We start from the raw sequence: 13,635 nt of genomic DNA on the forward strand, positions 1-13,635 counted from the left end.
CTGACTATCCCTAAGGTAGGACAAGCTCCATGAGGGCAGAGGCCATGTGGCCCAAGACTCTTGTGAAGTGCCTGGCCCAGAGCAGATACATTCAGCCATGGAGACAGAATGGCTGCCAACAAGCTAAGTTCCCCAGGGGAGAATGTAGAGGCCATGAGAATCCCTTCCCCTTAACCCATAGAAAGAAGAGGGAGTTTAATGATTGGGTTCTTGGAAGAGAAAGGAGAATATGGTACAACACTCAAGCTATCAACTTGTAACCACTATGCCCAGAATTTGTCTGGATCAAAATTTAGGATGTTTAAGGGAGAGAGGAGAAGAAACGTCAAGTAAAAAGAATCTACTTCTAGCCTTGTCTACTACTCGAGATAGCCATAATTGTGAAATAGCCCTTTCACCCAAGTTGTAACATCCCAGGAGATCCAAGAGAAAGGCTATCCTACCTCTGTCATGTAGCATGCTCTTCCTTTGAGCATTAGCTGTTTACATAACAGGTCTGCTGTATCCATTTTCCTGGCACATACTCTGTGGGTATGAAATAAACAAGTTTCTGCCATTCTCGCCTTCATTCGGTCTTGCTGTGTCTCCCCCTCACTCCCCTTCTCACACTCACTCCACATTCATCCCATATTTACAGCAGTGGAAAGAAAGACTATCTGGTGCTAAGGGCTGTTTCTCGACACTGAATCCAGCTGCTCCTGAGAGTTAGAGCCAGGACAAACACATTAGCCCGTTTTCCACGTTCAACTTCAAACTCTAGGAAAGAAAGTACATCAAATAAAATCTCCCTGAGAGCAATTTATAAGGTGGCTGGTAAGACCCATGCATCCAGCCTTGCAGGGAATTTATTTCCAAGTAAATTGATACCGGGGTTATTTATTGGAGTGTTATTCTTGCCAACAAGTTAATACCAAAGTCGGTATTTGAAAATCCAGTGAGAAAACCCAGTGCTTGAAAATGTGAATTAAATAGTTCTTGCAGGCTGCTCCTTGGCATTTTGGATTTTGCCTGGCCAGTTGATTCAACATGCACGGCTTGAATTTTCTCAATTCTTATGAGGTGCTTAGGTCATGCGGCTGCTGCTCCTCCAAAACGAACATGATGCAACGTGCAGGCCTAGAGACAAACCCGCTCCTGAGATCCTTCAAAACATCAGAGTTTCCCTGAAGATAAGGAGCGAATTTGGGCTCAGCAGTTGAAGTTTTGACTTGAATGTTTGCCACTTGTTATCTTTCTGTAATTTTTTTGCTTCAGAAAGTTCCCAGAGATAACCTCATTGGGATGAGTAAGGCTTACAGTATAAAGAAAGACTCAGTTATTACAAGATGCTCTTCCAAGAATTGAATTTAGTTGGCTGATACCATAGATCTTCATGTCAGCTTGCTTTGTAATTGTTTCCTGGGCTTGTTTTTTTTTGGTCCTGTTCTGACACAGGCTTTATATGTGATGAGAAACACCAGGGAATTCAAGATAGGCAAAGGAAGACAGGAAGGGCATTTCAGCGATGACTGGGGGACCAGCAGAAGTGATGACTGGGCATTATGTGAAGGAAAGTGAGTGAAGGACTTAAACTTTCTTTTTGGGTCCTGTTTGTCAGGATTTCTTATATTTATGTGAAATGAATCAACTCGACTGGCCCACCATCCACTGTGATGTTTACAATAGACATTGCACTTTAGCAGTTATTTTAAAAAGTTTATCTAATTTACAGCCACTCAGTTGATGACTCCTAAGTTTCAAGAGACCTCTGAGAAGAGATGTTTGTTAATATAAGAATGCAAAGTCATGAAGGTTTGGGCTGGTCAGTGTTGGATAACTGTGAGGATCTGATTTCATTGGTGGGGTTCTTATTGCTTAAGGTCCTAGTTCCTGAGAGTGGGAGTGAGTTACGTGCTCTGAGAAGCAAGATGCAGAGAAGCAGGAAGCAAATATCTCAATTCCATTGTCTGAGCTCGTGGAGAAGATCGTGGTCTATTCATGGCCTTGCTTTTCCACGGTCTGATAGCCATGCCTGTGAGGGAAGAACGCAGGCAGGCCAATGTCCATCTGTGCTGTGGGGGTGAGTGGTCAGCGGATGGGATGAGAAGACGAACCCCTAGCACTTACTCCTCTCTCCTCCACTTTCCTTGGCCCCACACTTAGTCTTTTCCTGGTTTCTATTCAAATTTAGCCATGCCTCAGCCACTATCAGGTTTTTTTTGTTTGTTTTGGGGGGATATTTTTTCCCATTTTGAGAAATAATTAACATACCTCTCTGTATAAGTTTAAGGTATACAGCATGATGGTTTGATTTACATATATTGTGAAATGATACCATAAACCATAATAGGTTTAGTTAACATCCATCATCTCATATACATACAATAAAAAGAAAAAAACTTCTTGTGATAAGAACTCGTAGGACAAAAGGTACAACCTTCAGTTATAAATAAGTACTAGGGCTGTAATGTACAACATGATGACTATAGCTAACACTGCTGTATGATATATAAGAAAGTTGTTAAGAGAGTACATCCTAAGAGTTCTCATCACTATCAGCTTTTAATTAAAGTGATGGGTGAGGTCAGCTGGCTACTTGAGCCTGGACCATTAGGGAGCCTTGTTTACGTATGTTTCACAGTTCCAAGGTCCAGTCTATCTGGCCTGCAGATGTAGGATCTCAGTAGTCAATGGTTCTGGAATAATGACCCATACTGTCAGACACACATGAAACTCATCTGTGGCAGAAAGCCAATTTGTAAATTTATGGTGTGGAATGGAACGTGCCCAGTAAGCAATAAGTTTGCTTTTTGGAACGCTCTGTCCTAGTATTAACGTACGTAGCAGAGAGGACTAGTAGTCAGAATTAGTGGTCGTTGCATAAAAAAATAAAGGATCATGGCAAAGGCCTGCAATCAGGCTGTGTTCAAACCTATTAGGTCATCCCTGTATTTCTAAAGTGCTCGTCCTTTCCCATGCCCAAGTGTTTGAGACTGTCAGACGCGGGATTTCTCCTCCTACAGTGGTAGTGTTGCTGCCAATAGCTCTATTTCTTGCTCTTCGCTGTTTACCTTTGGTCTTAGACCTTTGGTTTGGAGTTTGGACTGGGCTGCTACTTTACACTGTACACCCTGTTCTATCTGGAAAGTCCTTCAGACGCAGCTTGTGTAATGGAGTCACTCATTAAAAATAAACTAGCAGTGTCTGACAATGTCTTTTCAAAGACTGTTGAATGAGTCAAACCTTCCCTATTTTTTTTCTTTGAAGCAATGTGTATTACCTGGTTTAAGGATAAAGGAAATAACTCTCATGTTCATGCCAAATTACAAAATGGGCACTGCCATGAAAAATACTAGAAAGCATTTTTTTCCATAAAAAAGATAAAACCAGACTCTCATCTTGGTAAGCCCCTGGTGCTGGATGGTTTGGATGGAAGCTCTGAGAGTGGCTAACACCTGTCTCTTATCACCCAGGCCAGTGAAAGGCGTGTCCACCTCGTCGTGTCCCGCCAGTTTCGTCAGCAGAGTCCTGACATCTTTCAGGAAGGTAGCTGGAACAGCAACGGCAGCCAGTCCCCAGGGCCAGGGGACAGGAGCAACACTCCCAAGGTGAGGCCCAGCCAGGGTATGTCCGCTGCTCCTGAAAGGAGCTATATTTTGGGAAGGCTGCACACTTGAACATTTCTAAGTGTGATCTCTGGACTTCATCACTTAAAGAAACACTATTTGACTTGTCTTGTAAAACCAAAAGCCCGAAGTCCCATCTTCGAGACTTGGTGAGATAACAGGTGTCTCCCATCCAAGCAGGAGAGAGGAAGGTGCAAGAGAATTCTGAAACCCGATCTTGCAGACCTCATATGGGGACCTAATTTCTAGTCTAAGCCAAATAGATGTCATGTTTTCCCAACAGTCATTTTGTTTAAGGACTGTTTTCCATTCACTTTGAAATGAAACAAGAGGTTTGCTTGGTTTCTGGTTTTTGAAGTTCCAAGTCTGCCTGAAAATTAAAATAATAATTTCTCTGCTAATTTTAGTATGTTTGTTTTTTGCAGAAGGGCCCAGGAATATAATTTGAATATCTGAAGCTCATATACCTTAGGGAGTGGTGGGGATTGGGGCAAACCAGGGTGCACATGTCCTATCCTATGGCATTCAAATCCAGAAACATTTTAAGATACTGCTGGTGAAGCAAAATGCATCTGTAGGCAGAATACATTCTTCAGGCCAGCAATTTGCAGCCTCTTTGAATAAGGTGATTTAGCCCAATTGGTACTTCTGTCTGTGGCTTCTGTTAGAGGCAATGCCATAACCTCTCCATTTGGATGGGTGTCTAAGCAACGTAAACCTTACTTAGTCCAAATTCAGAGTCCTGTAGCCTTGGCTTGGCATCCTATTGTGATGGCAACAAGCTTCTAGCAGACATTTCTCCTGGCATCTTGTTTCATTATGCCACTTGTAACTAAAGAAATCTTATAAGGAGCCCATTCTTCGTGCAACAGAGATTAAGGAATGCCTATATTCCACATCAGGCTACATTTTGGTTTGGAATAACTCCTGAGTTGAGTTTTTGAGCAATGTATGCAGAAACGATACTCAAAATTTTGATTTTGGGAACATATCTGCTTTATACACCATTAATTACACAGCCTATAAGGCTACAACCTCTCTCTCTCCAGCCAGCCATGACCCATAAATCTGTGAATTCCAGGTTTTTTCACAATAAGCAATCTGGACAGACCAAGTACCTCCTGTTAAAACATTTTATGGATAAGGACTCTCTGGTGTCTTTTTGCTAGTAAATCCCATTAGCATGTTTAAATTAAACTAATGGTACTTATTAATGGAAAACTAGTTCATTAGCTTAATTAACTAATTATAGTTGAATTAACTAAGCTGTATAATATTTTAGTTCATTAAACCACTAAGATTGAGGCTTCCACCAGCACTGTGGCTTTATAATCCCTTCCACCTAACCATCATGAATCATGGAAAGAGCCAGATGATCTGATCAAATTTTTGCCACAACCCTCTGTCATGGGTTCAATTCCTGGAAAACATACATAACAAACTGGCCTAGTGGGAAATTTTAATTATTTTCATTTTAATTTATAGTTCTGTCTGCCTTCTGAAATGCTCTCTCCCTCCCTCCCTCCCTCCCCCCCCCCCCCACTCTCTCTCTCTCTCTCACACACACACACACAAAGTGGCCTATTTAAAATAAAACTAAGACCTATATGGCCCTTTGATGACTCAGTTTTTTATGATCTTACTAAAGTTTTGTTTTATTTAGGAAACAACATGACTTTTTGAAAGTAGGACCTTAAATAATTCAAATAAATACCAAAGAAGGCAAACCAAGATTTGTGAGACAGAAAAGTTTTTAGCCAATTGAAAAGTTAAAGAATAATAACCATCAAATTTAGGAGCGTGGTTACGTCGGTGGGAGAGGATAGGGAGTGCGATCAGAGAGAAGTCATAGGGGAACTTCAGCTGTACGGGGAACGTGTATTTCTGATACGGGGTCGCAAGGTCCAAGGGTAGGTCGTTATGTTAATGTTTACACTTTTTTTTATATGTCTGACATGTTTTATTTTAAAAATCCAAAGCAAATATTCCATAATGTATTTTTTATAGCTGAATGATAAGTACACAGGTACCCATGATACTTTTTAATCAGCCTGAACTATTTCATAATAAATTATATTTTTAAACATTAGGGAACATCCTGAGGTCTTCACAGTAGGGAAGGGAGAGTGGAGAGAAAATACAGATGGAGAAGAAGAACATCTGTCATGTTTAACTCTCCTTCTCCCCAGAGAAAGTTAGGCAACTCTGAGTGTGAAGGTTTTGTGGGGAGACTTTGGTTTTTCCATTCCTAACGTGGGTCTCTCTGGTAGGAAGGCAAATGGCTATTGGAGACACGAGACACATGGACACGTTCTTATTCGGGGTAGTCCAGTCATTTGTGTTGAGCCTGTAGGTGCTCAGTGCAGCAAGCCTGTTTGGGAAGCACTGGACAAGTGTGAAAGAAGACTGCCTTCCAGGAACTTGTATCTAAAAGCATAAATGACACATTTTTGCCACCGGGAACACATAGATTTCAGCATTCAAATCCTAAGTCGTCTATTTTACTGGACAGAATTGGGTTTGAGTTGAGTTCTCTAGTCAATGAGAAACTCTTTCTGGAAAAATTGAGTAATTATTCTTTCATGTGTTTTTCTGATAGTTACCTGAAAATTGATTAATTTATATGATGTTTAAATATTACTTCTAAAAGCAAAGTGGTATAGTAGGGAGAGTATGGATTTCGAGTCAGACATCCTAGCTTTCAGTACTCAATTTTTTTTCCTGCCAGTTGTGTTTCATTGATCAGATTTTTTTAAACATTGAGCCTCCGGTTGCCTCGCCTGGCACATTTAAGTAAACAACAAATAAGTATTCTTTACTTTTCTTAAAAGAGTATCTGGCTAATCTGTACACTATTCAAGCAATAGTTATTCACAGAAAAATAAAATTAAAGCCTCACTAATTCCTATTAACGGGAGTGGTAGGAGAAAAGTCAGTGTAACTTCTGGAATATTTCATATGATATGTAGTTTTGCTACTTACAAGTGAATTTAGTAACCCATTTTTTCAACCAAAGTGTTCTCAGATAAAAGCCATATCTTCCATCATTTCTTTTAGCCACAGGTTTGCTGTGCGTGGGCATTCTTACCATTTCATAGATGAAGTCAGAGGGAACTCGGGTGATGACAGTATTACAAAATCTCATATGCTTATTACTAGGAGAAACCCAAATAGCCATAAAAGATGTTCATTTTACTACTAGAAAGGCAATTAAATAACTGGAATCTTTTTCATCTGGGCAAATAGTGATAAAACCCATTATTGGCAGAATTGTGAGAAATCAGCATTTTCACAAAGTATTGGTGAGATTGTAAATGATAGAGCTGTTTCAAAGGTAATTTATCAACATCTATCTAACTGAAAAATGCTCAGGCTGTTTGATTTAGTAATTGTATTTCTAGGACATTAGCCTAAAGAAATGTTTATGGAAGTGCACAAGATATATATGTCTAAGGATGTTCACAGTATCACTGTTTAATTTTGTGAAAGACTGTAAACAACCCAAATGGTCATCCGTGGTGAATGTGACATATCTACACCACGAAGTACTAGGCAGCTGTTCAAGAAGAGATAGAGCATATATGTATATATATGTATGCATGTGTGTGTATATATATATATGATAGATAATATATATATTTTAACATGAAATAGATGTTCTTGTTTTCCAGAGCCTTCCATACTGTTTTAGACATCATCTTGAGACATTGGTCAACTACCCCTGGCCCCCACCTGGAAAGAATGGAGTTAAGCCCTTCTTTGTGAGGATCAGGAGTAAATGCTTTATCAATATCCCAAGGAATGAGCTGGAGCAACAGGCAGCCACTAGGAGTCTCTGGGTTTAGAACTTTGCCCTGAGTTGGGGGCATTTCAGAACTGCCTGCATCTCCAAGCAGGGGTCTTTTGAGAGATGTTTGTGATCAAAGGAAAAGATGTCCTGCATCTAATTGCCTTTTAGCAGGGAAAAGTCATGTACTGAGAAGGGATCTTGAGGGCCCCTGCAAGTCTACTCCTTGGCCTCAGCTGGAGTGCTAGAACCACTGTGTTCATACTGTGGTCATACTGTTCATACTGTTACTTATTTGTCTTATTTTCTATGAAGAAGTCCCATTTCAGTTTTACAACTGATAGCTAGTTTTGTTTTACATCTGATAGCTAGTCTCTTTAAGCCTCTTCAAAGTTCTGGGATTTAGCTAAACCTAACCCAGACCTTACAAGTACTACTTGTAACATGTACCTTGCCATAATTATCTGTAGTTTCTGATTTATTGTTCTGTTATTACCAAAAACAATTTGTGGCAATTTGCAATTTACCCATCCATTTATTCGACAAACATGGACTTACCATCTTGAGTGTGCTACATGCTATTTTCAGCACTGGGGATACAGTAACAGGCCATTACCATATACAATAAGACCATTAAAACAGACATGGGAAGTTTAAAACCATAGGAAATCATGAGATAATAAATGCACCAAAAGCCTGCACTTACCTTGCCTCATAACGAATCATTAAAAATTGACCTTGTACATGCCGGTAATAGTTCTACATGATGTCAACCATCACATTTACAGAAGTTTGTTTAATTATGATTCACTTCTTGAATAGATAATATATTGACAGGGTTCAAAAAATGAAAAGTATATATTAAAAAGTCTCCACCCTTCTCTGATCTGTGGGTTCCACGTCCACACCCATGAAACCACTTTCTCTTTCAGAGTTTGCTTATGAAAATGTAAATAGTAATGCAAATTCTCATTTCCCTCCCCTTGTTTAAACAAAACTAGTATGCTTACAGTTTGTTGTGTACTTTGATTTTTATGAGATGTGTTTTTTATTTAGATACAACTGTAAGCTGTGTTTTGAGCCATAGACTTCTTTGAGGTTTAATCAAGTGTTACAAATGTTTATTTGCAGTGCACATGCCCACTGTCTAGTCCCCTAGGTCACCGCACAAACTGAGAGGAGAATAATTTTTTAGAAAAATATATATTGATATATATTCACTGATAAACAGTACCCGTGACCTACTTATTGCTTCAAGATAATGCTCCACGTAGCTTTGAATGTGTTTAGTCTACTGTTGTTGAATCAAAGTACCAATTCTCTTAATTAATTTGCTTTTCAAAAGTCAGTCCGCAGTGTATACTATACAAGGTGTATACTATATTTTTATGTAATAAGATTAAAGAGCATAACTGACTGCGTATGATTCAGAACTGCTAAAGTTAAAGTAAGGATACTAATACGGGAACCTAGATATTGGTGAATTTTTAGAATTTAATATCTGAAATCCATTATTTTTCTCTGAGGATTTCTATAACTGATTACCTGCACACATTAAACTGAGACTAATTAAAATATGGTTACTGTTTTTTAACTTAGAAGAAATTCATGATATTCACGAATGACAAGGATTTTATGAAATGTTGACTCACTACTATCAGGAATAAATGAGTCACTTGAAAAACTTTGGGTAAAGTTCACTTTGTATGCTTAATATTTCTCCGGTGGTCTCTAACCTGTTCCTCCTTCATTTTTATTGGTCCCATTTGAAAAGTAAACTTTCTCTGAGTCAGCCTATAGAATTTAGGATAAGGTAACTCTCTTGATGGTTGGGGGACAAAGCGAGGATTCTCTGTGTGTCTCTCTCTCTGGGAGACCAAGGACCACCATCACATATTTATGCAGTTTTCGTAGTTTTTGTATATAGGAAATGCAAACTCACTTGTGAACAAATGTGCCATGTCTATTTTTCTGTCTGTGCCTTCAGCTCCTCCATCCAGCGGTCACTTGTCATGAGAAGGTGGTAAGTGTCCAAAAAGACCCCAGCGAATCTCTCGGCATGACCGTTGCAGGGGGAGCATCACATAGGGAGTGGGATTTGCCCATCTATGTCATCAGTGTTGAGCCCGGAGGAGTCATAAGCAGAGATGGAAGAATAAAAACAGGTAAAAAGTAAAGAGACTTATGGTAGTGGGGTGGCAGAGTGTTAAGAGGAATTAGCAGCTTGCTGGGTTAGGTAACTGTTTCCAGAAATAACAAGAGAATGCAAGGGTGATCTGGCTAGGACGTCTGTTACCCATTGACCATGATTGGTTTGAGTATAGTTGCTGGACTGGGTTTCACCTTAGTGCATGTGGTTGATGTGTGCCACCTTGCTTGCTAGTAAATCAAATACCCGTGAACTATGTCCCACACATAGTAGGTGCTTAACCAGTGGTAGCTATTATCACTTTTGCAATGAATAGAAATGTTAACCCTTCTGCCTCTTTAAAAATACAGGTCTAGGCCCATTTTTCTTAGCTGCTATAGACTCTTCTGCTAGACACTCTCATGGGTAGTTTCTTATTCATTCATTCAATCCGTATTTACTGAGTGCCTGCCACATACCAGGCTCTGTGCAGGTGCTGGGAGCTTTTGTGCTCTCCCTTTGTGCTGAAAATGAGAAACAAAAAAGTATGAAAAAGAAGGTTTTCTTTGAGTAAATAGTAAAGGTGGATAATTTACCTGCCTTCTTTCCTTTTTTTTTTTTTTTAAGGCAAGAGCCAAACACCAATAGGTATGCTTTAGAAACCTCAAAACATGACTTACCAGCTCCTTGGAATCTGTACACTGTTCCCCATTTGCTATATGAGAACCCAGACTCATGTCAACATAAGAGGCTGATGACATGCCCCTCACCCTCACCACTTCCCCACATCTTTGCATCTCAGTCAATGCCTGTTCCTTTGCACTTTTAGCAGAAGTTCCTGTTTGCACTCTCACTAAAAGGATGGTTTCTGCTTCTCTGGCCGTTAGGTGACATTTTGTTGAATGTGAATGGGATTGAGCTAACACAGGTCAGCCGGAGTGAGGCAGTTGCATTATTGAAGAGCACATCCTCCTCGGTGGTACTTAAAGCTTTGGAAGTCAAAGAACGTGAGGCCCAGGAAGACTGCAGCAGCCCAGCAGCCCTGGACTACTCCAACCACAACACAGCCCCACCTGGCGACTGGTCCCCTTCCTGGGTCATGTGGCTGGAATTACCACGGTGAGTTCCAGTGTGACATCCTTTGGGAGGTGTGGGAGGAAACACATTTCTTAGACCACTCTTTCACTCTCTCTGGCTGATTCATGGCACTAGCATCTTAATGAGACCCAGGCTTGCTTGTAGGACTATTTGAAATAATTCTGTCTTCCTTTTGTAACTGAAATACATGCAGAAATCCTAGGGCAGGGATGAAAGCCTGGATGTGGAAACAGTTAGGCATTCACACTGAGGAACTTGAAGGGCTGCTATGTACAGTTGTGTCAGTGGTTCATGCAGCAAGCAGCTCTGCTGATAGGGAGAGAAGGCAGAAACCTAGCCTGTTTTCGCACGCCCTGGAACAGGGGAAGGTTTGCTTTTCCTAACTTGCTAGTGGCAGCCCCAGGAGCTTGCACGGAGGAGGACCCCTGTCTGTGATTCTACCTCTTTAGCTTTCGGGTGGCCCTGGCTAAACATAAAGCAGTGCAGCAGAACACTTTGCCTGCACCCAGATGTTGAAGCATGTTGACTGAGGATATGTCGCAGATCATCTGGCCCACGTTCCCACTCCTGTAAAGTTCTTGCATAAAGCTTCAGGAAGCAGCTGTGTTGTCATTTTAGTGAGATGTAACTCGAAGCCGTTGAACTGTCTCACGCAGACACTTCAGGAAAGATAGCTACACATAGAAATTAAACTTTCAAAGGACAGAGAAACTGGGGTTTGCTCACTTGCATCAGAGCATAAACTCTCGGCCTTCAAAGGATCGCCTTACTAATTCCAAATGCGTGATTTAAGTGTTAAATATCAGACTCACTGAAAATGATGTGCTGACATGGGATTTAATGAATGAAAGCAGGATGTTTGGTGTTAGTACATTTTTCTGGAGGGTGGAAATAGGTTGATCTCTTTTTTTTTAATTGAGGTTTCAAAAAACATCCCTGCCTCAAATACAAACTGACCTAGATTCCTTTGTGAGCCCTCACTAGTTGATAAATTTTTTAAATGAGTACATTTTTAAACAGTTGAAAACCGAGCATTGAGGCAGTTTAAAAACCTGCAAACATTTTAGAACTGAGCCAAGGTGGAAGACGAGTGTGTCCTTTTAACTACAATTTTATTTCAAAAAATCTTTCTGAAACTGGAATCTATTAAAATAGGTCTTTTAAAATTGTTTGTGCTTGAAAGCTATTTGTCATAGAATCGAAGTTCCTTGCTATTCATTCGCTTAAGATGGGACAAATGTGAGATGCCTGTTATTCCAAATACCAAGTGCATGGCTTTCTCTCCCTCTGCATTTTGTCACTTGGCCTTGGGTACAGATGTCTCTGCTCATGCCAATAGTATAGTCTGGATTTTGCTCATTTCCTTTAAAGAAGAGTAGAAAGGAAGTGTGAAATAACGCCAGCATGGACAACACTGGTTTTCAGTCACCTTGGCAATTCTTGGTTTCCTTCACACTCTCCTCTCCTCGCAGTAATAATAGGCACAGCAAAAATTCAGAGGGCACCAAAGGGTATAGAGAGAGAGAAAGGTGAGTCTCCCACCCCTGTCCCCTCAGATCTGCTTGGCAGAGGTAACCACTATTAGCAATTCCTTGTGCATTTTTCCAGGGAGAGTCTATGTCAGGGATTGGCAAACTTTTTCTGAAAAGGGCAGAGGCTTTAGGCTTTGAAGGTTGTATTGACTGTCACAACTATTCACTTCTGCTGTTGTACCATGCAAGCAGCCATAGACAACATGTAAGTGAATGGGCATGGCTGTTTATTTATAAATACATGTGGTGGGCTGGGCTGTAGTTTGCTGACCCCTGGTCTATGTATATATGTACACACACACACACACATGTAGCATACACACTATTATGTACCATGATTTAAAAAAAAAACTAAGACTCTACCTTGAGTATCATTTCATATTAGTACATATCAAGCTGCCTCATTCTCTTCTATGGCTGAATAGTGTTCTATTGTATACACATACCATAATTTATTGAACCAGTTCCTACTGGCAGGGGACACTTAGGTTGTTTTCCATCTTTGCTTTCACAAACAATGCTGCAGTAAGAATTCATCAGAAATGTGCAGTGATAAGACACTGCTGTATTGTAGTGTCCACTACCAATAGGAACTGGTGAAAGAAATTATGGTACCTCTGTACAACCACGTGACAGGTTGCCTGGTATAAAATTACTGGATCAACATTCTTTTGGACTTTGTAGGCATCACATCACTGTTAACTAGCATTGAATGACGGTGTGGAGAAGTGTGAGGCCCACCTCATTTCTTTCCCTCTCCATGGTGGCTTGGTCTTTTCACCTAATGTTCAAAATAAAACTTCCGTGACTTGGGCTCTTCTTTTCAGAGATCCCAGATATGTATTTATTTGATATCTTTTATGTTTCATATCTTTAATTTTCTCTTGAATCCTTTTCAACTCTATTTCCATTCTGTTTATTTTGATCTGTCCTTCAAATTCCTTACTGTCTCTCTGTAGTATTTTTCCTTTGTAGCCATTTTTGTTTTTGTGGTGTTTCCATTTTTCTCTTCCACTTTTCTTCTGTTCTGTTAGTTCTTCTCCTCTTGTCTCGTATCTTCATTGAAATCTTGTATCTCTGTATTGACCTCTTGTTTACAGAGTAATTGTTTGAGAAATATTTTAAATTCACAGTAGCATAGTTGGTTATAAATTTCATTTTCTATAGCAGACATATTTCTGTAGCAGAATATTTCTGGTGAGTGGTTTTTGTCTGCTACTGTTTTTACTGTTACTTCCCCCCTTTTCTTTTGTAGTGTGTCTCTGCTGGTTCTTTTAGTCTTTAAGGTAGGTAAATTTTTCCTGGAGCAGCTATTTGCTGGAGGTCCTTAATTAGGGGAAGGAACCAGAGCCATTTTCCAGGTGGCAGAAACTTCTCTTTATGACACAGGGTTGTGTGTTTACTTTTCCCAAACCAAGATCAGTCTTGCAGGGCCACTCCCAGTGCATGTCCCTCTCCCCAGCCCTACCACACTTACAGGCTGCT

The 13,635-nt window shown here is 40.2% G+C and overlaps 1 protein-coding gene across 12 annotated transcripts in view; it reads left to right on the top strand.

Annotated features, from left to right (window-relative positions):
- LNX1 (ligand of numb-protein X 1) overlaps positions 1 to 13,635 on the top strand; it is a 178,438-nt gene that overhangs the window by 157,372 nt on the left and 7,431 nt on the right. For all 12 annotated transcript variants that reach the window (XM_014738637.3, XM_070263824.1, XM_001493566.5 and 9 more), the window contains 3 exons: positions 3,453 to 3,587; positions 9,380 to 9,557; positions 10,408 to 10,639. In XM_014738637.3, the coding sequence (XP_014594123.1) occupies positions 3,453 to 3,587; positions 9,380 to 9,557; positions 10,408 to 10,639 (545 nt within the window). The remainder of the gene's footprint in view (positions 1 to 3,452; positions 3,588 to 9,379; positions 9,558 to 10,407; positions 10,640 to 13,635) is intronic.

This window comes from Equus caballus, chromosome 3, assembly GCF_041296265.1.
Source record: "Equus caballus isolate H_3958 breed thoroughbred chromosome 3, TB-T2T, whole genome shotgun sequence".
Classification (NCBI taxonomy): domain Eukaryota; kingdom Metazoa; phylum Chordata; class Mammalia; order Perissodactyla; family Equidae; genus Equus; species Equus caballus.